General features: G+C 42.7%; 1 protein-coding gene across 1 annotated transcript in view; it reads left to right on the plus strand.

Annotated features, from left to right (window-relative positions):
• The window catches only part of ZFP64 (ZFP64 zinc finger protein), a 69964-nt gene that overhangs the window by 33580 nt on the left and 10774 nt on the right, over window positions 1-25610 (plus strand). The window contains exons 6-7 of the mRNA XM_082600585.1: window positions 24837-24986; window positions 25158-25220. Of these exons, the coding sequence (XP_082456711.1) occupies window positions 24837-24986; window positions 25158-25220 (213 nt within the window). The remainder of the gene's footprint in view (window positions 1-24836; window positions 24987-25157; window positions 25221-25610) is intronic.

Here is a 25610-nt window from a genome sequence, read left to right on the forward strand (position 1 = left end):
TTAGCATTAAGGTAAGCCTTAGTATCTTTTAGACTTGCAAAGCCTCCCCATAGCTATTATTTTCCAAAATTTTCTTAGCAATTCTTAAATATTCATATTTCTAAACAAACTTCATTTTGTCCATTACCCGTCCCCCCATAAAAAGTAAACCTTTTGAGGATTTGTATTAGAATTGTATCTGTATGGTTACATGAACTCATGAAAAGAATGACTTTAAAAACTGTTAAATCTGGGACTTCCCTGGCGGTCCAGTGGTTAAGACTCCGTGCTTCCACTGCAGGGGGCACGGGGTCGATCCCTGGCTGGGGAACTAAGATCCCACGTGCCACACGGCACAGCCAAAAAAAATAAAAAATAAATGTTAAATCTTCCACCCAAAAACTTTTATTTAAACCCTGTTGTAATATATAGTTTTCTTCATATACAGTCTATTCTTATTAAATAGGGCCTGTATTGTTGTTTTGAATTCTATTGTAACTGTAAATAGGATTTTTTTATGTTAAAATAATTATTTGTTGCAAGCATAGAGAATAGCTATATTTGGTATATTTGTCTATATTGTACTACCTTAGAAAAAAATTTTTATTAATTGACAGTATTTATTAGAAACTCTTGGTCGCTGATAAATATGACATGATGGTTGTGGTATAGTCACCTCATTCCCAGGTGTTTTTTTCTCGTCCCTTGCAATACTTATACTACTTATTTTGCAGTCTTGTCCTATTGTATTAGTCAGAACCTCCAAACAATGTTGAAACAGCTGGCATCCCTGTTGCATCTCTAATTTTAACTTGAATGGCTTTAGAATTTCCCAATTTAATATAATATATGCTATTCCTTGGGTGACAGTTTTTATAGTACTTAGTCATTTTCTTCTCCCATTTTCAGAGTTTTTATCAAGGTGGGTTGCTGATTATTGTCAAATATCTCTTAACTATCTCTTGACATAAATATTTGGGTTTTGTACTTACATATGTTGATATGTGAATTAGTGTAGGACATAGCCTGGTACTGAAGCCTCTTGCATTCCTGAAACAAACCGTCTAGGTCATGTTGGATTATTCTTCTAATACATTCCTAGATTTCATTTACTAATATTTTCCTTGAAATTTTTATAACCATATGTGTAAGTGCAGTTGAATGCTGGTTTTCTTCTTTGTTCTCTGACTTTGCTTGTTTGTTTGTTTTAGGTTATGTTTCTCTGAAAATAAATTGAGGCTCTTTCCTCCTTTTTCAGTGACCAGCAATAGTTTGTTATTTCAGTAATTATCTGTTTATTTTCTGGGCTGATACCCTTTTTCATTGTACATTCTTAACAAACTTTCCATTTTTTTCTGTAATTAATGGTCTATTTGGACTTTATGTCTCAACCTGATAAATTTTGGTAATACATACTTTGCAAAAGAAAAAATCATTCATTTTGCTCTAATTCCACTTAACATTCTCTTAAAATTATTTTAGAATCTTTGGCTTTTTTTTTTTTTTTGATCTAACAGTGCTCTTGTTACTTTTTTGGGGGGGGTGGTTTTGGGGGAGTTTAGGGGGCTTGGGGTGGGTTGTGTTTTGTTTGTATTTTCAGTTTTCTTAGGTAGTTTGCCAGGAGTTTATCTGTTTTGTCATTTATGTAAAAGTAAAGCTTTTGCTTTTATTTATTCTCTCTCTACTCTTCCATTTTATTCATTTCAGCATTTATCTTTATTTCAGCATTATCTTTATTAATTCTTTCCCCTGCTTTTCTTTCAGTTTATTTTGTTAGTCTAATTTCCTGTATTAAGTTCACCTATTTTCAGTCTTTAATAATGGGAAAGCATTTAAAGCTGTATATTTTCCAGTATGACTTCACCTATGTTAAAAGATCATTTTTTTCAAAGTTAAATCATGACTGCCATACAAATATAAAGTGAGCATGTGTTAGCAATTTTATTTACTTCATTAATTAATGAGGAAATCAGTAAGTTGTTACAACAGGTTTGAAGGAGAATTCAATGAATGCTTACACAGGCAATCAGGAATGCTGAAACAAATTTACAGACAGATGCAAAACTGGTTAGGGTCTACAGGGCAACCATCAGTTGCATTCCACCCACAAAGTGTGTTTACATTCTTATATGATTTTTGCATTATTATATGTTTCTGTAACTCACAAAGTTGTAAAATAGCTCAAAAACACTAAAAGGCATTGACCGCTATAGAATTAGATAACCCAGAGCGGGGATATGACGGGACAACCAGTAATCTTTTTTGCCTATTTCCAAGTCTTTCAGAAATTTTCATGACATCCATATCCCTATAGATTTTTATATGAAGTGTCCTTTCATAAATTTCTAGATACTTCATTATTTCAGTTTTAGGGTTGGTTGGTTTGTTCAGTAAGTCAGGGGGATAAAACCCAAGAGTTATATAAAGTTTTATTTCTTATTTTTCAAGTAGTTACAGTTTGTGAAACTATATTTTCATTTTTGGTTTCTGATATTAATGAGTTTTGATCTGAGAATATGACCTGTAAAATATGCGCTTTTTGTAATTTATTAGTTTTCTTTATGGCCATGTACATGACCAATTTTTGTAAATGTTTGAGGAGATCTATGAATCAAGCATGTTGACTTTGTTATTCAGATTCTCTTAGTTTTTGTCTGCTTGATAAACTTTGAAAGAAGTATTTTTAAGCCTCTTACTATGGCTGTGTTTTTTGTCATGCTTTTCTTGTATTACTGTGTTTTGTTTTATTATATTTTGTCATATGTTGTTTGATGCAGGTAAGTTTGCGGCTATTATATGTTTGTCGTCAATTTTACATTTTACCCTTTAGTATATGCCTGATCTTTCTATTTAATAGCTTTGGGCCTTAAATTACACTTTATTTAATAACAGTATTCTAAGTCTTATTTTATATTTTATTACATCAAGGAACCATCAGTGGTTTAATACATTCCTTTAATAGCGTGTCTTTGTCTTTGGTTGGAGAAGTCAAACTGCATTTCTCATAGTAACGTATACTTGGTATTATTCATTTGTCTTATTTAATATTTACTATTTATTAAACTTTGTAATTTTCTCCTTTTTCTTTTCTAACTTTTCACTTTGTTCTTGAAAGTTCTTATATGTTTCCATTCTGCTAATAGTTACTTTCTAAACTCTAGCGATTATTTTTAAATCGATTCCTCTATTGCTATATCAGATATAAATATCAACTAGGCCCAAACCTTTCATTAAGAAGTCTCCTCCTCACAAGAGGAGGCCGTTGGGCCACATCTCTTTCTACAACCCCTCTCTCCAAATCCTGGGTGTTGCTGAGGTAGCTTGTGAGTTTACTTCCAGGCTTTTGTTAAGTTTTGCCCTACAGTATGTCTCGTATGTTCTAATTCCCAAATCACCACATCAACTGCGATTTAACCAAAGATTACAACATTCATTGTTCACCATAATTTCTTATACTCTTCTTCCCGTATTTCACATCTTTACTCTGAGTTTATCCTTATTCCGTTAATTTCTTGAGTATATTCCTTAGAAAGGGCACATAGGCTGGTATTTCTTTTGTCCCAGCAGATGAATGATACCTTTGCACAGCGGATTCTTTTCTTTTCAGTAATCTTTAAATTCTGTTCTCATGGAGATGAGAAGTTTGATACTGATCTGATCCAAATTCTTGAATGCCCTAAATCCAGCGACCAGCAAAGTTGAGACAAAATGGTAGTGTTGCCAGGAAAAAAAGTTGGGAGGTCTCTCACCTCAGCCAGTCAGGTTGAGAGAACCAATCTCTGAAATTTCCAGAACAGAGGGAGGGGACTGAAAATGGGAAACATTACTAATCTTGAAAAATTTTTGTTGTTCATTTCATCCCACTACTCAGCAACAAAATTATAGTTCTATAAATTGAAACACATTTTTTATTCCCTTTGACTGTAGGGCTCCAAGCTTTAAACATTTATTTTACATCAAATTATCATTCAAAACAACTTTTTGTTGTTGTTATGTTGTAAACTACATAAATATATTACACATTTTGATAAATAATTAAAATAAGCAAAATTATATCTTAATGAGATTGATAGGCCTAGTTTTTAATCAGCTTATATATCTGTGATGAATATTACTTAAAAAAAATTTTTTTTACCAACTGCTAGAATGAGATACAGATCTCTTTCAGTTATAGTCCCAATTTTCTTTTTTTATTGATGTAAATGCTGAGAAGTCTCATTCGCATAAATAAGGATAGGGACATAGAAAGTGTATTGTTACAGCAATGCTTCTCAAATATTTTAATTCCTTCTGAGTTAAATGCCAGAAAATCATACAATGATCAATCATAATTATTTGGGTCAATTTCGTTAAAAGCAAAGAACTCAAAACCACCTGGGATTTCTTTCCCAGTCATGGAGCAATTACTTTCTCAACCTCGGCACCATGAGTCGCCTTCTGGGTGTACTCTTAGATGATCAGTTTTAGGGAAAAGTACACATCAAAGTTGAGGATCTGAGAATTGATTTCCTCAATCATACCCATACACCTCTTGAGAAATCTTTGTATATTCCCCAAATACAAGAACCCCAGTTGAAGGCCCTTGCCCTGGAGCAGGGTTCAGCAAACTTCTTCGGTAAAGGACCAGGTAGATGCCGCGGAGCAACTAAGCCCGTGTGCCACAACTACTGAGCCTGCGCTCTAGAGCCCATGTGCCACAACTACTGAGCCCGCGTGCCACAACTACTGAAGCCCGCGCACCTAGGGCCCGTGCTCTGCCACAAGAGAAGCCACTGCAATGAGAAGCCCACGCACTGCAACGAAGAGTAGCCTCCACCCGCCGCAACTAGAGAAAGCCCGTGCACAGCAGTGGAGACCCAACACAGCCAAAAATAAAGAAAAAATAAATAAATAAATTTATTTATTTTAAAAAAGGACCAGGTAGAAAATATTCAATACTTTTCAGCTCTGTGGGCCACATGGTCTTTATTGCAGCTCTTCACCTCTGCTATTGTAGCATGAAAGTAGCCAGAGACAATAGTAAAGGAGTGGGTGTAGCTGTGTTCTGATAAAACCTTATTTATGGACATTGACATCTGAACTTCACAAAATTTTCAAGTGGCACAAACTATTATTTTTCTTCTGTTTTTTTCCAACCATTTAAAAAAATGTGAAAACCATTCTTGGCTCACAGACCACATAAAAACAAGTGCGTTGGACCATAGTTTGCCAACCCTTGCCCTGGACCCTGCACATAATAGGTACATAACAAATATTTATTAAGTAAATAGTACTAATGATTTTCAATGATAAAAAGCTAACATTTATTGACTCAGGATATGCCAACACAATGCTAAATGCTCTACCTAATAATCTCATGTAATCCTTCCAACATCCCATGAGGGAGGATTACTATTATTACCCACATTGTGCAGAAAAGATGTTTCCCAACTTTCCTGGTTTAAGAATCACCTGAAAAACTTGTTAAAAATGCCCACAGCTACAGCCCAGCTTTAGAAATCCCAATACAGCACATCTGGGTGGGACACCTGAGAATCTGTATTTTAAATCTAGGACCTCTGGCTATTTTTCTGATCCAGACAATATGGGAAATACCACAGTAAAGAACCAGTGGCTCAGAAAAGGTAAGAGATCCACCCGGGGTCACACAGCGATTAGGTGATGTTTAAACCAAGAGCCAACACTCAGATCACCTGCCCTCGTTCTAATCAGCATGTTTTCTCTAGTCATGACCTTCACCCAACTTGCTAAATCTGGGCTTCTTTGCAGGAATTCATTTCCCCTCTACTCCCACCCACCCCTGGATCTCCCTGGAGTGGTAAGTGGGACTGGGCAGGCCTTGCTGGGGTGCCTGCCACGCCCACCCCCAGATGTGAGTTACAGGCCTGTTTTGTTGCACGTCAGTTTACCACTGTAATTTGGGAAGTTCAGAGTTACTATCTCTGCTCTGAGCTTCTTATACACACCAAAATATTTCAGTTTTGTGTCCCACATTATTCTGCTGTGCTTGGTCTAAGAGGTCAAAACATAAGGCAACATTTTCCTCACTGGCTCTGAGACTCAGTGCCTTCCAAGAGAACATACATGAGAGGAATAAAGTGCTGGAGATGCCTCAGCTTTTAAGAGACTTTACACCTTTTCTTAAAGAGGATTCCATTCATTTTGAGCTAACTCTAAGTTACCATGTGTCTTCAGAAAGATTCGCAGAGGTCAGATTAATTTGAAAGATCGGTATGCTGAAGGCTCAATGAGAACTTAAATTTTTTTTCAGTATTAAAGTTCTTGCAAGTTAGCAAATCAGCAGTCATCTTTACAGAGCTTCTTTCCACCTAATCCAGTGTAGACAGCATAGATACACCCAGATTACCTGTAAGCAGGTGAGTAAGTACTGTCATTCAAAGACCTTGCAAGCCTGGGTTGTACAGCAGGCCCATGGAGAAGTGCAACAGTGGATGGTAGTGGTTAAGAACAAGGGCTCTGGAGTCAGAAGAAGGTGGGTTCAAATCCCAGCTCCATATTTTCCCAGAGATATGACCCAGACAAGTGACCCAACCTCTCTGAACCTCAGTTTCTTCTTCTGCATAATGGGGATAATAACAGTTCCTACCTTATAGTTTTGTAAAGAAGGATTAAATAAAATAACACGTTAAATAAAATAATACATGTTAAGATATAGAAAACAAACTTGTGATACCAAAGGGGAAAAGAAAGGGAGGAGGGACAAATTAGGGGTGTAGGATTAACAGATACAAAATAAAATAGAGAAGCAACACAGATATACTGTATAGCACAGGGAACTGTACCCATTCTATTGTAATAACCTATAATGGAATATATCTGCAAAAACACTGAATCACTATACTGTACACCTGAAACTAACACAATATTGTAAATCAACCATCCTTCAATTTAAAAAGAAAAACAAAAATAATAATACAGGTTAAGTACATAGCACATAGTAGGCAGTCAATTAATGTAGCCATATAGGTAGCAGCGCTAACGATCTGCTTTCTCAGTTTTTCTGTATCTTTGGTTAAGCCGTCAATAGCTCACCTTTGTCATCATGAGGGCTGCTCGGGATCCACCGGCTTCCTGTGTAGAAGACATCTGTCATTGTGCTCATCCAGGTGGAAGGCAGTCGCCTACCCACCGCTGTACAAGCTGGTGAGCATCAGCTACTCCCACCACTTCCTTGCAGCCTGAGGACAAGCACAAGCCCTGGGCTTGGCCAGTCAGGTATTCCTGCCTAAGACCAAGCAAGCAGCACAAACCATAGGGAGGTATTAAAATTCATCCACAATAGCAGCCTTTCAGCAGAGGTTTAAACAGTGCGTGATGACAGCAGCAGCGGTTTCTGCGAGCAGTGGGGCCCAGCTTAGGGGTTTCCAGCATCAGCATCAGAGATGTTCCCCTGCAGCATCCCCAACAGACGTCCTTGCAGGGCACCTTTTTCTGGCCTGCCTCACTTCCTGCCCAGAGCTGGGCTCTCAGGTCCCTCACAAGCTGCCAATCAATCAATTCCTGTTCTGGTTCAACTGGCCAGCAGTTTCTGTTGCTTGTAATCAATGAACTCTGATTGATACACTCCCAAAGAGGGAAGCTCTGATGGGCTCTGTTGTCACTGACCAATAGTGAGGACTCCAACTGGGCAGAATTGGGAGCCATATCAGCGTAGAAGTCATTGCTTTAGACTCAGCCTTTGCACTTAGCTAAAAAGCCAGCTCAGGGGCTTCCCTGGTGGCGCAGTGGTTGAGAGTCTGCCTGCCGATGCAGGGGACACGGGTTCGTGCCCCGGTCTGGGAAGATCCCACATGCCGCAGAGCGGCTGGGCCCGTGAGCCAGGGCCGCTGAGCCTGCGCGTCCGGAGCCTGTGCTCCGCAACGGGAGAGGCCCGCGTACCGCAAAAAAAAACAAAAACAAAAAACAAAAAGCCAGCTCAGATGTTTTCAGTCTAACAGTGCAACGCTTGGCACCTTTAAGCAGAAAGATACCCCTACCACCACCACGGGAATTCTCCTTCCTTCTGAGAGCCTGATGGGTACCAATGCTTCAGAGCTGGCCTTTGACTTCATTATAGAAGGGGAACTTCTTACAGGAAAAATGTCCAACAATTTTTTCTTGCACAAAACATTTCAAACATACAGCAAAGTTGAAAAAAAAATGTTTGGTGATCACCCACATTCTTTCCACAAAGACTCTGTCATTAACATGTTACTCTTTTTGCTTTATCATATATCTCATTACGATATTTTTAATTGAAAAACTAATACATGCAAAGAGTGAAAAAATTCAAACATTCCAACATGGTATATGATGAAAAATTATTCTCCTTTCCACATCAGATCCCCAACTAATTTCCCCAAAAGCAATCACGTGTTTACATATGCTTATATGTATAGTTTTTGTTTCTTCTTTTTCCTGATTTCCTTTTAACGGCCCCTTACTCAACTTACCGACTTGTCATTTGCCTTTCTTTCTTTTTTCTTTCATTTAACAATATATCTTTCATTCAGGATTCATTCATAAAGCTTATTAAGCACCTACTCTGTACCAGGCACTTTTTCCATAAACCAGGCACCCTGAATGGGTGGAGTAGTTCTGCTCTCCTCCCACAGGGCCAAAAATTCAGAAATCATCCCATGTCACCTCATGTGAAACTAGTTCTTTTTTTTTTTTTTGGCTGCATTGGGTCTTCGTTGCTGCGGAAGGGCTTTCTCTAGTTTTGGCGAGCAGGGGCTACTTTTCGTTGCCGTGTGCAGGCTTCTCTTGTTGTGGAGCACAGGCTCTATGTGCACGGGCTTCAGTAGTTGTGGCACATGGGCTCAGTAGTTGTGGCTCGTGGGCTCTAGAGCGCAGGCTCAGTAGTTGTGGCGCACGGGCTTAGTTGTTTGGCGGCATGTGGGATCTTCCCAGACCAGAGCTCGAACCTGTGTCCCCTGCATTGGCAGGCGAATTCTTAACCACTGTGCTGCACCACCAGGGAAGTCCAAAACTCGATTTTTTAAAAAATAAATTTATTTATTTAATTTTGGCTGCGTTGGGTCTTCGTTGCTGCACGCGGGCTTTCTCTAGTTGTGGTGAGCGGGGGGCTACTCTTCCTTGCGGTGCATGGGCTTCTCATTGCAGTGGCTTCTCTTGCTGCGGAGCACAGGCTCTAGGTGCACAGGCTTCAGTAGTTGTGGCTCGCAGGCTCAGCAGTTGTGGCTCGTGGGCTCTAGAGTGCAGGCTCAGTAGTTGTGGCGCACAGGCTTAGTTGCTCCATGGCATGTGGGATCTTCCCGGACCAGGGCTTGAACCCATATCCCCTGCATTGGCAGGTGGACTCTTAACCACTGCGCCACCAGGAAAGTCCAAAACTAGCTCATTCCTAAAGGGACTTTTAAACCAGGGCTTAAATGCCTATAAGACCCAGGTAATAACAAATGTATGAAGGCATCTGCAACACAAAACAGTAAACATTTGGAATCCCTGGTGGGCCAGTGGTTAGGACTCTGTGCTTCTACTGCAGGGGGCATGGGTTCAATTCCTGGTCGGGGAACTAAGATCCCGCATGCTGCATGGCAAGGCCAAAAAAAAAAAAAAATTATGATGTAACAATAAACGTTTGACCACCAGGTGTGCAGGAGATCAGAGTTGGAACTAAAATGTATTAGTTATGAGAATTCTTGGGTATTTTCTCTGCTATAAATGAAACTCAGCTATTCCACATTTGGTTGGTTGGTTGGTTTCTTTCTTTTGTTCGGCACCTTGCCCTCTATTCTGTATCTTTTACACACCTCATGGTTTCTACTTCCGTAGGGTTTTTGCTTCCTCCTGACTTTAGGTGAGGGGAGTTCCTCTCTGGCCTTTCTCTATATCTTGACCACATATTTCCAGCACTCTGTTGGTTACAAGGAACAGAAAACACACTAAAACTAGCAGAAGTAAGAAGACTTCCTGGACAGATACTAGGTAGTTTCCAAAATCGAAGAAAGAAGCACAGGGTTCAGGGCTGCTCCCCAGACCTTGAAACCTAAACCAGGGAGATGGTCGTGTGTAGCCTCTTTTTTCATGATCATGCTCTTCACTGCTGGCCTTTGCTTGTTCTTATTCTTTCCTCCTAAAGTGGGTTTTGTAAACTTGCTAGAAAGTTATGGTCACAGTTGGCAACCCCAACTTAACATCAGCCCAATGCAGCAAATCCAGAGGGCAGTCCTTCTGTATCTGCTTTTGTACATAAACACGCCAGGAATGGTGTGCCCAGTGCCAGAGCACATCTGTGGTCAGGAAGATACAGTGGGTTAGGCTGAGCCCATCCTGGTCAGTGGCCCACTCATCTGGCCATCAGTGGCTTTCCATAAGTGGCACCCCTACCAGAACTAGTTCCCCAAAGAAAGGAGGGTAGCATGGTTAGACAAAACCATGAATATTCATTGCCAAGGCCCTGAGCCTCGGGTCCCTCTGCTAACTACCTCCTTCTCTGCACATTTTCCAGATTTTCCTTGGGGATCCACTCCACCCCCTCTTTCAGCCTATATGCTTCAAATGGGGCTAACACACCCCCTTCATGAGGGGAGGGCACGTATCCCATGCTTGGCCAATCACAGTACCCCGTGACCTTGGTCAAAGTTATAAGTCCAAAAGCAAGGGTTAGCAAGTTTATTCTATAAAGCAACAGAAAGAGTTGCTGGTTTCAACAGAAATAATTGATAGTAAATATTTATCATCTCTGTCGTAGCTACTCAGTTCTGTAGTTCTAGCACAAAAGTAGCCATAGATAACATATAAATGCATGATGCTCTGTTCCAATAAAGCCTTATTTACAGAAATAGGCAAGTGGGCCAGATTTGGTCCACAGGCCATAGTTTGCCAAATCCTGGTCCAAAGGACGGGTATATCTATCACCCAAACCAGTCAGGCACAATGTAGGTATTCAATAAAATATAGAATAATGGTTATTACATTTTTTAATAGTTTTTAAAGTTATTATAGTGTAAGGGTAGTAGGTAGATGGCTGCCAATAATAAATAATAATAACTAATAAACTTGATTCTTTACTATTTGTCAATCCCTTTACATATATTTCCATTTTAATACTCAGAAAAACCATTTGAGGTAGGTAGAATTATTATCCTCATCTTACAGATGAGGAAACTGAGGCTTGAGGAGGTTTAGAGACTTGTTCAAAATCACACATCTCTGAAGAGCTGGACTCTGGTGATGAGATAATATATGTAAAATATGTTCTAAAAGCTACTTAGCACATGATGAGCCTCTGTGAATATTCTTCTCATTGTCATCGTCATAGTCATCACTACCACCACTGTTATTGCGTCTCAGGTTAGGAGAGGTTGAGTAACCTTCCCAAGCCAGGCCTAGGATCTGCCTCTGGATATGTCCAAGTTTAAAAGGGAGAGAGGGGAAAGAGAAATAGGAAATGGTTTAATTATACCCTGCTTGCTATACAAAGCCTTTGCATCTACTGCCTACCCATGTCCTGTCTCCAGCACTCCACCCACCTCCAGCCAGACCGAGGTTCCTCAAAAGTGCCCTAGCTGGTCTTTGCACAAGCTATTCCCTCTACCTGGAACCCTTTTCACCTCATTTCTCTGTCTGCCCAAGACCTGCTCTTCCTACACCTCTGGGGTTATGAATCTGCCTCTTGCAGGAAGCTTTGCCTGACCACTGTGTCTTTTTTTTTCTTTTCTTTTTTAATACAGCATGTGTGAATCTTTATCACACTGTATTGTAACTGTCTGTTTACTTATTTTTCCTCTTGATTACCCTGTGACTTCCTTAAAGGCTTACTGTTGCATTCCTAGATGTTAGTATCATACCTCACACCCAGATAGAACCCAGTTAATGTTTGTAAACAAGTGAATGGTTCTGGAACAAGCCCTGGTAGAATATGTCAGTCAGGGAGACTGTATGCTGTAAGATATGGAACACGAAAAGAACCTGAAAATGACAGTTGGTCTGGGAGATTTCAGTGTCACCAGAAAAGGACTGGAAACTCATTTTTCTCAAGAGTAGGTAAGACAACTGACCAGCTCAGGCCTGCCACACCCAGCTGCACATCTAGAAGCTTAGAATTCCTATTCTTGGATAACATTCCTCTACAGTTCAGGAACTTCCAAACCTGTAGGTGTTAGCAGGTGAATTGGAGGCTGTTTTCACTATAAAGATCCTGATCCACATTGTTGCTTATACAGTATCCTCTTCCAGTATTTCATCTCATCATATCAAATTCTAATCCATGAAGGGAAGGGGCTGCAGTGGGGGAGGAGAAGGGAAAGAGAAGGAAGAACTGAGGATCTCTATCATGGTTATTTCCATTTTCAACTAAGACTGTGCCCCAGTGACTTTTTAACTAGCTTTTTTTTTTTAAAGTTATATATGCTGATGGGAATATAAATTAATATGGCCACATTGGGATAGAGTTTGGCATTTCCTAGGAAATTTGAACATAATCATATGCTCTGATCCAGGCATTCCTCCCACACTGCATTTCTCAAACTTACCATGCATGAGAATCACTAAGGGATCTCGTTAAAATGCAGATTCTAGGCTTAGAGAAACTTACACATGTGAATCAGGAAAGCTGTGCAAGAACGTTCATAGCTACCTTGCTCATAATTACAAATTGGAGACCACCCACTGGCAATGAAGGTATAGATGAAGTGTGATATATTCACAGGGCGACAATGAATGAACCACAGCTGCCTGCAGCAACGTGTTGACTCTCACAGGCTTAAAGGAGCAACTGAAGGAAAACTAGTCATACTGTTCAACAAGTGGCAACACTAAGCAACGTATTTAGGGGACAAAACTATTTTTAAATAATTATTACACAAAATTAGCGATCCTGGAAGAAGGTGGCAGAAGGAAGGAGAAGCTGATGGATAGGAATATGTGAAGGGCTTCTTTAGTACTAGGAATGTTCTGTATCTTACGGTGCTGATGGTTACTCAGGTGTTATTCCTTAAATTGCACGTTTATGTTTTATACGTTCTTGTATGTGTGCCAAATTTTAAATTTTCAAACTTAAAAGACTATAAAAAGGTATATGGCAAGATGTCCGTCACTCAGACAACTGCATCACAAATACTGCTGTCCTGTCCCCAGAGATAACTCATGTTACCAGCAATGTGGTCTCCTCTGCATTCACACGACACAAGTTTATGTGTGTATGTGTGTATATGTATATATGTTAAATTTTATAGAGAGAGATACTGTTACATATATGTATTTACATACATATATACACATACACACAACAGCATTATTTGTGTTCTTTTCTGTCCTTTGAATATTTCACCTAATACATCTTGAAAATATTCCATCAGTGCACAGAGAAATACATTGTTCTTTTTAGAGTCATAAAGAATTTATTCTATTTTATGATAGAACCATAATTTAGTAATTTTAATTATTAAGTTTTAACCATAAAGCAGTAGGTGAACACACTCCCTATTTTTAAAAAATGTTACTAAGGATAATGTTCTCTTACGCATACCTGTGGAAATTTTAGGTTCTCCAATCCTTCCCCTCTGAATCTACTCCCTGCCACCACCTTGCTTAACTCATAGCCAGTGTGCATCCTGCCAGGACTTTTGTCCTCTGGATTTTCATTTTCACCACTGAAAACATATGTGGACTTGAATATGTGTTTATATCTACGTAGAACTTACTTTTCCTCTTCAATGCAGTATAGCTGGAGCTCTAGCTATCCCTATAAACATAAAACTGGCTGATTACTTTTATTTGCTGCCTGGTATGGCTAAACCACAGTTGAATCTAACCATTCCCCTATTGTTGTACACTTAGGTTGTTTCTCAAGTTGTTTGCGATGACAGTAGTGTTGCAACAAACATCCCTGGACTCGTCCCCTTGTGCACACGTGCAAGCATTTCTCTATAGAAGAAGAGATCAACCATTGGGAGGGCATATCTAAAGATTGATTGCCAGATTGCCTTCCAAAGTGGCTATAGCCATTCACACTCCCACTAGCAATGCATTAGAAGACTAATCTCCCTTCACTCTTAGTAAAAGTAGATGTTATCAGCAGTCTTAATTTTTATTGAGCTGATAGGCGAAAAAAAGGAGGACTTTATGGTGAGTATTCATTCCCTTATAGTTAGTGATGCTGAATGCCTCTTACAAGTTTGTTGCCCAGAATCTGCATTTGACATGATCCCCAGGTCATTCTTCTGCACATTAAAGTTTGAGAAGCACTGGAGTCAGAATCTGCATTTTAACAAGGTCCCCAGTGATGCCCATGCACAGTCTGAGGAGGAATAGCTGGATCACAGCATACGCTCACTTTTACTAATATGTGTGGGGTTGTGTTTGCCTTTTCTATTCAGACAGGATATAAAACAATACTTCAATGTATTTTTAACTTGTACTTCTTTAATCGTAAGTGAGCTTGGACTTTTTTTTTCAAATTCTACAGGCATATTTTTCTTCTCTGGAAACCAGGTAGTCACTGAATCTTCTTACTTTGCTTCAAACACACGAAAGCTGATCTCCTGGGGGCTTTTGCTGTTACGGTTTTCTCTCCCTGGATCGTTCTCTCCCTGGTTCTTCCCAGGGCTGCCTATTATATTCAGGTTTTAGCTCAAAGGTCACTTCTAGTGAAACTCAGGTACCGCCCCTACTACCATTCTTCATCTCGCCACCCCGTTTCACCTTGACCGTGGCCCCCACCCCTGTCTGAAATGACCTGCGCACTCAGTCTTTCCTTCCTTCTCTGACTGCCCTGCTGGATCTTGTTTGCCTTGCCTATCCCTCCATACCCAGCACCTGGAACAGAGTCAGGCAACAGTCTGGACTCAAATTATCATCAGATGAACAAATACATGAACTCTCGGCAGATGAAGAAATGAGATTTGCTCCTGTCCAGCTTTACGCCCCACTGGGGCATCACTTTTACCTGGATAAACATTTCTTGATTCATTCCTGTATCCACAGCAGAAAATACTAGGTAGTAACGACAGAAGTCGAGTGAGGTAGCTTTAGGAGAACACGACCCAAGCAGTGTGCTCAGCCCCACGGGAAGCCCAGGACAATCAGAGAGACAATTATGTTTTTATCTATTTCTCTTGAAAAAGAAAGCAATTACTTGACCAATGTTAAATAATATTGTAGTACTCATTTAGTATATAGAGAGAAACTGGTATAAAGGCATGGAAATCTGCAACTCAGAAGGGTTGAGTAATGTCAATACAGGCTTGTGTGCTTCCAATTTATTCCCACATAAAACAGAATATCTGTCCCAAGTTCATTGGAACCACCAATTCTTCTGTTTTTTTGTTTTTTGTTTTGGCTGCGCCACACAGCTTGTGAGATCTTAGTTTCCCCAACCAGGGATCGAACCTGGGCCCTCAGCAGTGAAAGCGCCAAATCCTAACCACTGGTCCACCAGGGAATTCCTGGAACCACCAATTCTAGATGAGCATTAGCTATTTTTACAGATAACTGTAACTCTTACCCTACTCTTATAAATAACTTAACGTTTAGAGAGTGCTGCCTCTGTAGTAGACATCGTTCCATGTACTTTATATATATGTATTCATTCATCCTCACAACCACCCTGGCTGTATTAGCATTGCCATTTTATTGAAGAGAAAACTGGGGCACAAGGCAGCTTTCTCAAGGTCACATGGTAGAAGAGCCAGGATTCTCACCCAGGCTGGCCCCAGTCCATGTGCTTCATAAGGACAAGATACTGCCTCTGGAATCTTTGTAATGCTTTGTAAGATGTCGAATGACCAGGAGAATCGTCTTATAATTCAGAGGTACACTTCACCTCTTGACAAAATACTTAAGTTATCAAAATTACAAATATACTCCGTTTTTCTTTTACAAAGGGACAAGCGTTGAAAATTTATTGACTTTTTTTTTGAAGAAAGGGAACTACCTAACAACCATTTAAAAAAAAAAAATCAGGATACAGGTGATATACATATAAAGAATGAGAAAATGCTTTCCAAGAGAAACATGCTATGGAGTGAGTATTTGAAATGCATGTTTGGCCATGATTCCCTCGTTAGGTGATTTTGTTGCTGAAAATAATGAAAAGTTGTCACCTGGAAAGACCTCTATCTGCGTGTTTAAATTTGGCAACAGAATTTCCTAATCTGTTTAAACATCTTCTAAATAAAGAGCTTCAGTGGGTTTGAAATCCAGTTGTTAAAGATATAGTTTAGGTTAACCTCTTCAGGTTAATTTGTAGAAGCCCCAGGTTGATTATCAGGGGAAATGAAAATTTACGAGCTGGATTTCAAAGAAAATAGTCAATTTGTGTAACTGGTGAATGGGATTAAAAAGGGAGAACCATGATTTAAGCATAGCCAATGATACTTTGTTTTTTTCTATATATCCTGTGAGGTTTTTTTTTTCTCTTCAGTTTTTCAGTGATAACCCTTGAAATCAAGCCATTAAAACCAAACATGGTAATAAACTTAATTTAGGACCATAACGTTGAATGGATGTATTGTAGAATACTAAAACAGTGCCTTCAAAAAAGGAAGCAAGTTTTAATCTGTTGCTGTCATTATATTTGTAGAAAATATTGATAATTTACTTTGCCTTTTGTTGAAATATATTCAAGGAAAATGCAAATCAAAACCATAGTGAAGTATCATTGTATGTCAGTTTGATTGGCAAAAATTAAGACATCTGACGATACGGAGTGTGGTAAAGGATGTGACTCCACGGTACCTCTTACCTTGCTGGGGGAAGTGTAGATTGGTGCCTCCACTGTGGCATCAGTTCTTACATAGTCACTTACAATCCAACCAATGTATACATTCATTTAAGAAACTGACACTTTTTAGAAAGATCATAGCTGCATTATTCAAGTGGCAAAGACTGGGAAACAACCCAAGTGCCCATCAACAGGATGGCAGATGAACCAACTGTGATATTTTCACACCATGGAATATTACACATCAGTCAAACTGGTTGAACAACTGATAATTTGGATGATCTTAGCAATATAATAAATGCGGGGGAGGAGTAATTACTGGAAGATTACATACCCTTTTCATGAAGTTCTTTAAAAATTAAAATTTAAGGAATACATGTAGGTGCAAAAAAGACTTGCTAAGAAAAAAAAGCAAAGGAATGAAGAATGAAGGGTTTAGGTGGGTGGCTATTAAATTCGGGGAGGGGAGGAAGGGGAATATATGAGAAAGGCAGGTTATGGTTAAGGTCCTAGCTTGGGTCAGTGAGTTCCCTGGTATTAATCATATCTTAATAAGCCAAGCAACAACCAACCAACCAGACAAATACAGGTCAGCGACAGATCAGGGATGACAACGGGTCTTGTACCAAAGATTGGTTAATCCAGTTGTGTGCACCTGAGCTGAAGAAATTATTTCTATCCATAGCAAATACAAACCCAGGTACACACCTCAAGTAGTAAAAAGCAGTATCAGATGCCTCCCAACCTCCCGGCTGGGTGCATTTCCTTCTTCAACTTCCCCAGAGGCAACCATTGGCCCCTAGAGATCCTTCTGAGACATTCCAAAAGGTCACACGATAAACAGAAGCACACACGTATGTTTTGAAATGGCTTTACATATATGTGTACCTAGACACATATACACACATCCCAAAGAAAACGTTAAAAGTTGCTTTTTAAAAATTTATCTCGAAAATTTAACCTCGAGTGACTTCACCTGGCTTTACACAAACATCCCTACAATCAATTCACACACAACTTGAAAATCAACGGGAAGTTTGAGGAAAACTGCTCCTTTTTAAAGAAATATAAAAATGCTCTTCTTGCAGACAGTCCCCTAGGGTTTGTCAAGGGTAACCTCACAGAAGGTGAATTACAGGACGCTGCGAAACCCCACAGGGCCGGAGCAAGCCACGGCAGAAAAGCTCACCGCGGCGATGTTAGAAATACGGATTCCCAGTCCCCGCCCCACGGATTCAGAGCTGAACACGGGTCTTTTTTAACCAAGGCCCCCACGTGACTCTCAGGTTCGGGCAAGCTTGCGGCACAGCCCCGCCTTAAGTAACTCCCCAATGGAAGAAAGTAAATATCTGGGGCTTGTAGGTGGCTTTCTTGCTCCCTGTTGGATGTCGTTTACCTGGTGCAAGGAGGGGTCCCCTCGGGTCTCATCAAGGGCCCAGCCAGTCTGAGCACGAACGCCAATTAGCTCAACCCCCCGAGGACCACGCCTCAGCCGCCTGCTGGGCGGGGCCCACGCCCCTGTCGGCCCCAGGCCTCTTTCCTCCGTGTGGTCTCAGACCGGGGGCCGGGGGAGAGACGCTGCATGGAAATGCAGATGCCTGGGCTCCGCCGCCTGAAGCCAAAACTTCCGGAATCTGCATTTTTAACCAACTCTTCCAGGACCAGTAAGTTCACCCTGTTGTTGGAGATGCACGAGCCTCATTTAAATTTTAAATTCGAATATGCAGCCACGAGTGGAGGTCGTGCTTCGCAACCTTGGCTGTCCTTCAGAATAACCTGGGGAAGCTTTTTAAAATATATATACACCAATGCCCAGGTTTCAGTCCAGACCAATTAAGCCAGAATCTAAAAGCGCGGCCTCTGCGGCAGCAGCCGCAAGGACATCACCTGGGAGCTTGTTAGAAATACAGACGCTCAGGCCCCACCCCAGACCCACTGAGTCAGAATCTGCATTTTAACGAGATCCCTAGTGATTCGCGCGCACATTAAATTGGAGGAGAGCGGTGCTTCTAAAATTTTAATGGGCAAACGAAATCACCTGGGGATCTCGTTAAAATGCAGATACGGTTTCTCAAACTTAAATGTGCATGCGAATCACCTGGGGAGCTTGTTAAAATGCAGATTCTGATTCAGCGGGTCTGGGGTGGAGCCCGAGAGTCTGCATTTCTAACGAGCTTCCCAGGTGGTGCGGGCTTCCCGGGTGTGGACCGCGCTTCCCCAGGAGTCCCGAGGTCTTGGCTCCGGGCCAATCAGCCGTCAGGGCTCTTGATAAATCGTCCTGCTCGGCTGAGGAGCAGAATTGCCGGGACATGCGCGCTCCGGCCGAGGGGTGGGTGGGTGGTAATTTCCGAACTCCGGGAATTGGTTGTGTGAGGCTGGCCACTCGTAGGGACTCGCCAGAGCCCTGGTCTTCACGCCATGTCGCGGCGCAAGCAGGCCAGGCCCCAGCATCTAGGCTCCGAGGAGCCGCAGCCTGAGCGCCAGGAGTTCGCCGAGGCGGCCCCGGAGGTGCTGGGGGAGCCGGGTGAGTAGTGCTGCCCGGCCCGGGCCTGGGGGGCTGGAGGCAGTTTCTCGGACGTTCCCCAGAGCCGCGCGGGTGCGAGGTCCCGGCCACCGGGCGTGGAAGGGTGGGTGAAGCTTCCAACCCGAGTTCTGGGGCTCGGGCCTTGCTGACCCCGCCTTTGTAAATTATACCCCCCCTCCTCGGGTAAATTACGTCGCTCCCCGAGGGGATTCCTGCATCCACTCCCCTCCCCCCAAGCGCTATGAAATGACGGTTCATCTCCCGAACACGTTGGAAGGATGCTCTGAGACCCCTTTGGAGACTGTCTTCGGGGTGCGCCGGCACCCGGGTGCCCGACCTCCTTGGCGCTGGGCTGGAGCTGAGCGCCTGGAAGGTGGGCGCTCCGAGACCCGCGCCCCGGGCGTTTTCCTGAGGGATGGGTGGGGGGGGATGTCTGAAAAATGTCTGAGCTTCTGCCGGGACCTGGGGCTAGGTGCTGGAGAGAGACACAGCAACGAACAAGGAGAATAGAATTCCGACCCCCCTGGAGCTTCTGGCCCAGTGGAGGCGAGAAAGATGGCACATGAGATAAAGCGGCGGAGCGTGAGGTGTGTTCGCGCGGAGCGCCGGGGGAAACCTCAAGCTGGGAGGGGGTTGTCCCGGGAAGGCCTCTCCGTGGAGGGCACCGTCGAGGAACACTCTGGAGGTTGTAAGTGAGCGAGCGGTGGAGATGACCGAGGGAAGAGCTTCCAGGCAGAGGGAACAGCAAGTACAGAGGCCTCGGGCGTCAGCGAGGCTGGAGCTTGGAGGCGCGTCCGACTGAGGTTTTGAGAAGTGACGGGAGCCCCGGGCTCCTATAAGGACTGTGACTTCTACTGTAAGCGAAGTGGAGCCATGCTGGGGGCGGGGAGTGAGCAGGGCAGTGCCGCGGTGGGATTTAACAGGCTCACCCCGGCTGCCGCCGGGCTAGAGGGGTTCCGGGAGAAGCCTAGGGACCCCGGACTACCCTAGGCCCGCGGGGCAGTATTTCTCACCCGGTGGGCCTTGGAACTTCTGCTTCTGAAGAGCCTGCAGGTGGGGAGCTTCGAGAACTAGCTAAGTTCTCAGGCTCCCACCACCCCCTGCGCTGCTGTAATCTCAGGGGTGGGGTGGAGTCAGGGACTCTGCATTTCTTTCTTTTTTTTTTTTTTTACATCTTTATTGGAGTATAATTGCTTAACAATGGTGTGTTAGTTTCTGCTTTATAACAAAGTGAATCAGTTATACATATACACATATCCCCATATCTCCTCCCTCTTGCGTCTCCCACCCACCCACCCTCCCTATCCCACCCCTCCAGGCGGTCACAAAGCACCGAGCTGATCTCCCTGTGCTATGCGGCTGCTTCCCACTAGCTATCTACCTTACGTTTGGTAGTGTATATATGTCCATGCTTCTCTTTCGCTTTGGGGGACTCTGCATTTCTAAGGCGCTTCCCCTTCCGATTATCGTGCACTCAGGTAAGACAATGCAGGTTCCCACTTGACGGTCCCTCAGCCCTCCACCTTCCCTCCCGCCCGTGGGTCGCTGCTGCCTTTTGCTTAGCAAGGGGCTAGTGAGAGGAGTTTTAGCAGAACTCTTCTCTCCCTCCCGCGCATTTTCCTGACTCGGAAAGGGAGAGGGGGATCTAGTCTCTTCTGCCAGAAGGACCAGACTTCCAGCAGCAGGTGTGTCTGGTGGGCTTTGATGACCCTACGCTCCCAAGGAGGTAGTGGAGGAAAGCGGAAGCTTAACAAAGTCACTCCTAAACTAATAGTTTGGCATCACGCTTTAGTTTTAAATACAGTCCTAAAAAGAAAACCAACCCTTTAGATAAATAGCTAATTAAACAAAATGTTTCAAGAAATGCTTAACGTGGCCTTTGGAGGGAACTGGGTAGCTGGGGAGTGGGGTTGGAGACTTCTCACAGTAACTTTTGGATTATACCTATTAACGCTATATTACCTATTCCAATGAATAAAGTTTCTTAAAAAAAAAAAAAAACTAAAACTTGTCTGGATGGAACTACTATAACCAAAATATCCTGTCTTTGTGCTCAAGGTCTAGAGTGGCGATAGGCAGGTGGAACCGGAGTGGGGTTCCACCCTAACCCTAGGGTGGGGTTCCTGGGGTGGGAGCAAGTCTTCTGCTGATCCTCTGTAAAAGAATTGGGGAGGTATTGGGGATGTTGAGTCTTTGGGGGAAGCGATTATAAAAGACGATTACTGAGTAAACCCGGTCTGTTCAAAGTGAGTGCCATGGGCTGCTTTTTCTTCCTGCAGACAGCGCTTGGAGGGCACCTCCTGGAGCCTTGCCTTGTGTTTGGAGGGGTTGGGGAGGGTGCTCTGTGTTGTGCAGCACAGAGCTGGTGCCAGGGCACCTCAACACCAGCCGCCGCTGGGGGGAAAAGCAGCCTTGCAACTGATGTTCCCCCTCCATGCGTTTTAGGTCTGTTATGATGCTGAGCTAGAAGCCTGCCTTTTTTTTTTTTTTTTTTTTTTTTAAGGTTGGGCCACTCTTAATTTGCACATGGCTTTGCAACTCACCTAGCTTTTGGAGGAGATAGAACAGAGCAGGTCAGTTGGTAGACTTCAATCACCTCAATCATAAGAGGGGCAGGAAAACAACCTTACCAAAGGAACATCAACAGAGGGTTAAAATGGCCGCTGTGCTAAACTGAGTTCTGTCAGATGTGGCCCCAACCCCATCTTTCAGACTAGAAGGGCCTCTGCCCCAGCTGTACCTTTCTCAGGAGAGTAGGCTTCTGACCTTCCTTGCTTTCCTGGATGCTTAAAATTGAAGGAGGAAGTCGCCTTTAGAGGCTCTGCATGCCTCTGCCATAGTCTGCCTTAGTGACCCTTTATAGCCTTGGGCACAGTTTTCTGATAGCTTTAACCCATTCATCTCCCTTCTACCTGTCTTCAAACTTGGATTGCTCAGTGTGTTTTCCACTCTCTGAGAATCTGGTGGCTCGCGTGTGTACACATCAGTGAATAAAACCAGTAACATTTATATAGTGCTGACTTATGTATAAGGTTCTTTTACGTATATACATTAAAGAACTTAATCTTTGTCTAAACCTGTGAGATGGGGGCCATAATCCTTATTTTACAGATGTGGAAACTGAGGAACAGGGAAGTTGAGTAACTTACTCAGGGTCACACAGCTAGTAAAGGGTAGAATTGGAATTTGGAGCTTATCACCTGGCTTCCCAGTCAGTTTGCTAAATCATTGTGCTTTACAGCCTCTCACTTAGATTTCAGCTTTTCAGTCTTCCTTGGTTTCTGTGGGATTAAAAACCCTCAATAGTTTAATGGCTTTCTTTAACATGTGAATTGCTAAACAAGGCAAGGTTTTGTGTCTTCCTCTGAGGGGCAGAGTGATGGACTTCAGATCTGGCAAGTGTGGGTTCTAATTGGCTGACACCATCTAGCCCTGCGGCCTTGAGCGGCATCTCTTCCGAGCCAGTATCTCTTCTCCAAGAGCAGAGATTCTCAAAATGTGGTCCCCAGACCAACAGCATCAGCTGGGACCTTGTTAGAAATGAAGAATTGCCGGCTCCACTCCAGACCTACTGAGTCAGGAACTGCAGAGGTGGAGCCCAAGCCACCTGTACCTTAACAAGCCCTCCAGGTGATTGTGATGCACAGGTTTTTGAGTAGTGCTGGCTTGGAGTTATACTTCTGCCACTTTAATGAGCATAGGCATCACCTGGGGATCTCGTTAAAGTGCAGATTCTGTAGGTCTGGGACCTGAGGTTCTGCATTTCTAACAAGCTCTCAGGTCATGCTGATGTTAGTGCTCTGAGGACCACCCTTTGAGTAGCAAAGGCTTAAAGAGTAGTATGAGGATATCACTTGGAGTGCTTTAAAAATGCAGGTTCCTGGGCCCACCCCCAGTTAAGTCTGGATGAGGCTTTGGAAACTACATTTAACCCGCAATTCAGGTGATTCTGATGTAGGTGTGGAGGCCGTCCTGTGCATCATAGGATGTTTAGCAGCATCCCTGGCCTCTGCCCACTAGGTGCCACTATCGCACACATGTGCACATGATCATGACAATCAAAAACATCCCCAGGTATTGCAAAATGACCCCCAGTTGAAAGCTACGGGACTAGGTCAGTTCAGACCCTGTTAAGGGGCTTCAAGCACCACAGCTACTTGGATGTGATAACTGCAGTCCTTTACCTGAAGCCCTGTAATAGCATTGACTCAGTGGAGGCCGGGCGCTGTATCAAGAATTTACATTGTTCATCTCTTAACTCTGAGGCAGGTCAGTGGTACCTTTTTACAGATAACCTTTCTGAGCCTCAGTTTACTTAAGTTGCCAATAGTCACACAGCTAGTACGTGGCTAAGCAAACCCTATGCCTGGAACTGAAGCCCTTGTCAACGTGTTCTACAGCTTCTCATGGTAAGAAGGTTTACCTTAACAAACCTAGCAAGAAAGATGGAATCCACCTCCTATAACTGGGGCCAAAGGTCCCTGACTCTGGCCTGTAATTCATAAACTAGTTAATATATTTTTTAAGACTTAAGATATTGACAGCACCTCTTTTTACCTTGGTCTTAAATCTATTTGGAGAGAAATCACTTTACAATCTTCTAGGAGTACTTAGGCTTTGTTGTAGAAATTTTTAAACCTGCATATTAGATTGAACCCTATGAAATTATCTGATCATTTTGGCCCACAAAAACAGCAGTTTCACCTAACTTAGCCTTACTAACAGAGAGAATGATACAATGAACTTCGTGGACTAGATGCTCAGTTTCAACAACTAGTTACACGTGGCCAATCTTATTTCTTCTGTGCAGCCATTCCCCTCCCTGGATTATTTTGAAGCACATCAGACATATACAATTGATAAATAGCCATCCGTAAACTACTAGAATGATTTTTAAAACTTTAATTTCATCTTCACGCCTTTAAAAAAAAAAAATTCCCTTATCAAACTTTCAGTTAGGGTTTGCACTTCCCATGGTCTTAAATGGCTTTTACAGTATGTTTAAATCGGGATCAAAAAAAGGTCCTGATACTACAGACCATCTCAAATCTTTTAGTCTCTGATTTTTCTTTCTCCTCCTCCATCTTTCAAGTTGAAACAGTGGCATTTTGTCCTGGAAACCAGTGGCACCTGAAGTGTGGTCTGTGACCTGTTACTGAGTTGAATCAACATAAATTCAGAAATGGAGAGTAAGCACTTAAAAACAGCTTGATATCCACCTTTCTGTCATATCTAATAATGTTTGGGCTTTTATTGTCTTATTTCACTTTTCTCATAATTTGTCTTTATTTTATAAAAAATACTGGTCTGACGGATCGGAAATCATTCTGTGTACCAGGTCTTCCCCATGTTGTTCGAGAAGCGCTGCTGCAAAGTTTTGCAGTCTGGATCTTGGCAGTTGGGTCCCTGTCACGATACCATGTTCCTTTGTCCCCTGTACTTCCTGGAAATTGGTAAAGAGGAAGAGGATTGTTAAGACCAGAGTGTGCGTGGCTTCTAACTTGTGATGTTTGGGTTTTTGTTTTTGTTTTTGTTTGTTTGTGGGGAGGGTGGTAGGTGAAATAAGGCCAAACCTGCTCTAAGACTTACCGTGGTGCTCATATTTGAGAAATTAAGTAACACTTATTATTGTCTCAATTTCAGCTTCAGAACTAGATAATGATGTGCCAAAACCAACCTGTCCCTCCGCTGACAGCAGTGATACCCAGAAAGCCCCTGTCACAGCTCTTCCCTCTGAGTCAAAGGAGCAAACAGCGACCCTTGGGGAGAGGACCTTCAACTGCTGCTATCCAGGTAAAGCGTAAACTCGAGGCGCTGAGCCCCTTCTCCGTACGGGGCTCGGTCATAGGAGCTCAGCATCAGTTCGCTCACTGACTCAGCACATGACTGGCCAGAATTTCAGATTCCTGGTAGCTTTCCTCTTTGAGGTTATCTATATGAAGGGAACCTGTTTTTCTTTTCTAGGTTGCCACTTCAAAACCGTTCATGGCATGAAAGATTTGGACCGCCATCTAAGAATCCACACTGGTAGGTATCCATTCATTTGTTCAAAACTTGAAAGTTGAAAAAAACCCAAGGATGTGGATATGAACGAAGTGCTGGGCGTATAGTGGCGAGCAGGACAGAAACAGTCTCTCTGCCTCATGAAACGTAGTCTAGTGGGAGGGTCTGGGACCTAAAAACTCATGAAGGCAATAACGGTAACAGGCGAGGGGGAAAGTACCGGGACTGTCATAGGGGATTTGATCCAGGCTGGTCATGACGGGCTTTTTGGAGGAAGAGACTCTCAGGTTAAACTATGATGAGAGGTGGCTAAGGGACTTGCCGGGCGGTCCAGTGGTTAAGATTCTGTGCTTCCACTGCAGGGGGCATGGGTTCGATCCCTGATCCAGGACTTAGATCCTGCGTGCTGCATGG

Source organism: Mesoplodon mirus, assembly GCF_964341445.2.
Source record: "Mesoplodon mirus genome assembly, chromosome: 15".
Classification (NCBI taxonomy): Eukaryota; Metazoa; Chordata; class Mammalia; order Artiodactyla; family Ziphiidae; genus Mesoplodon; species Mesoplodon mirus.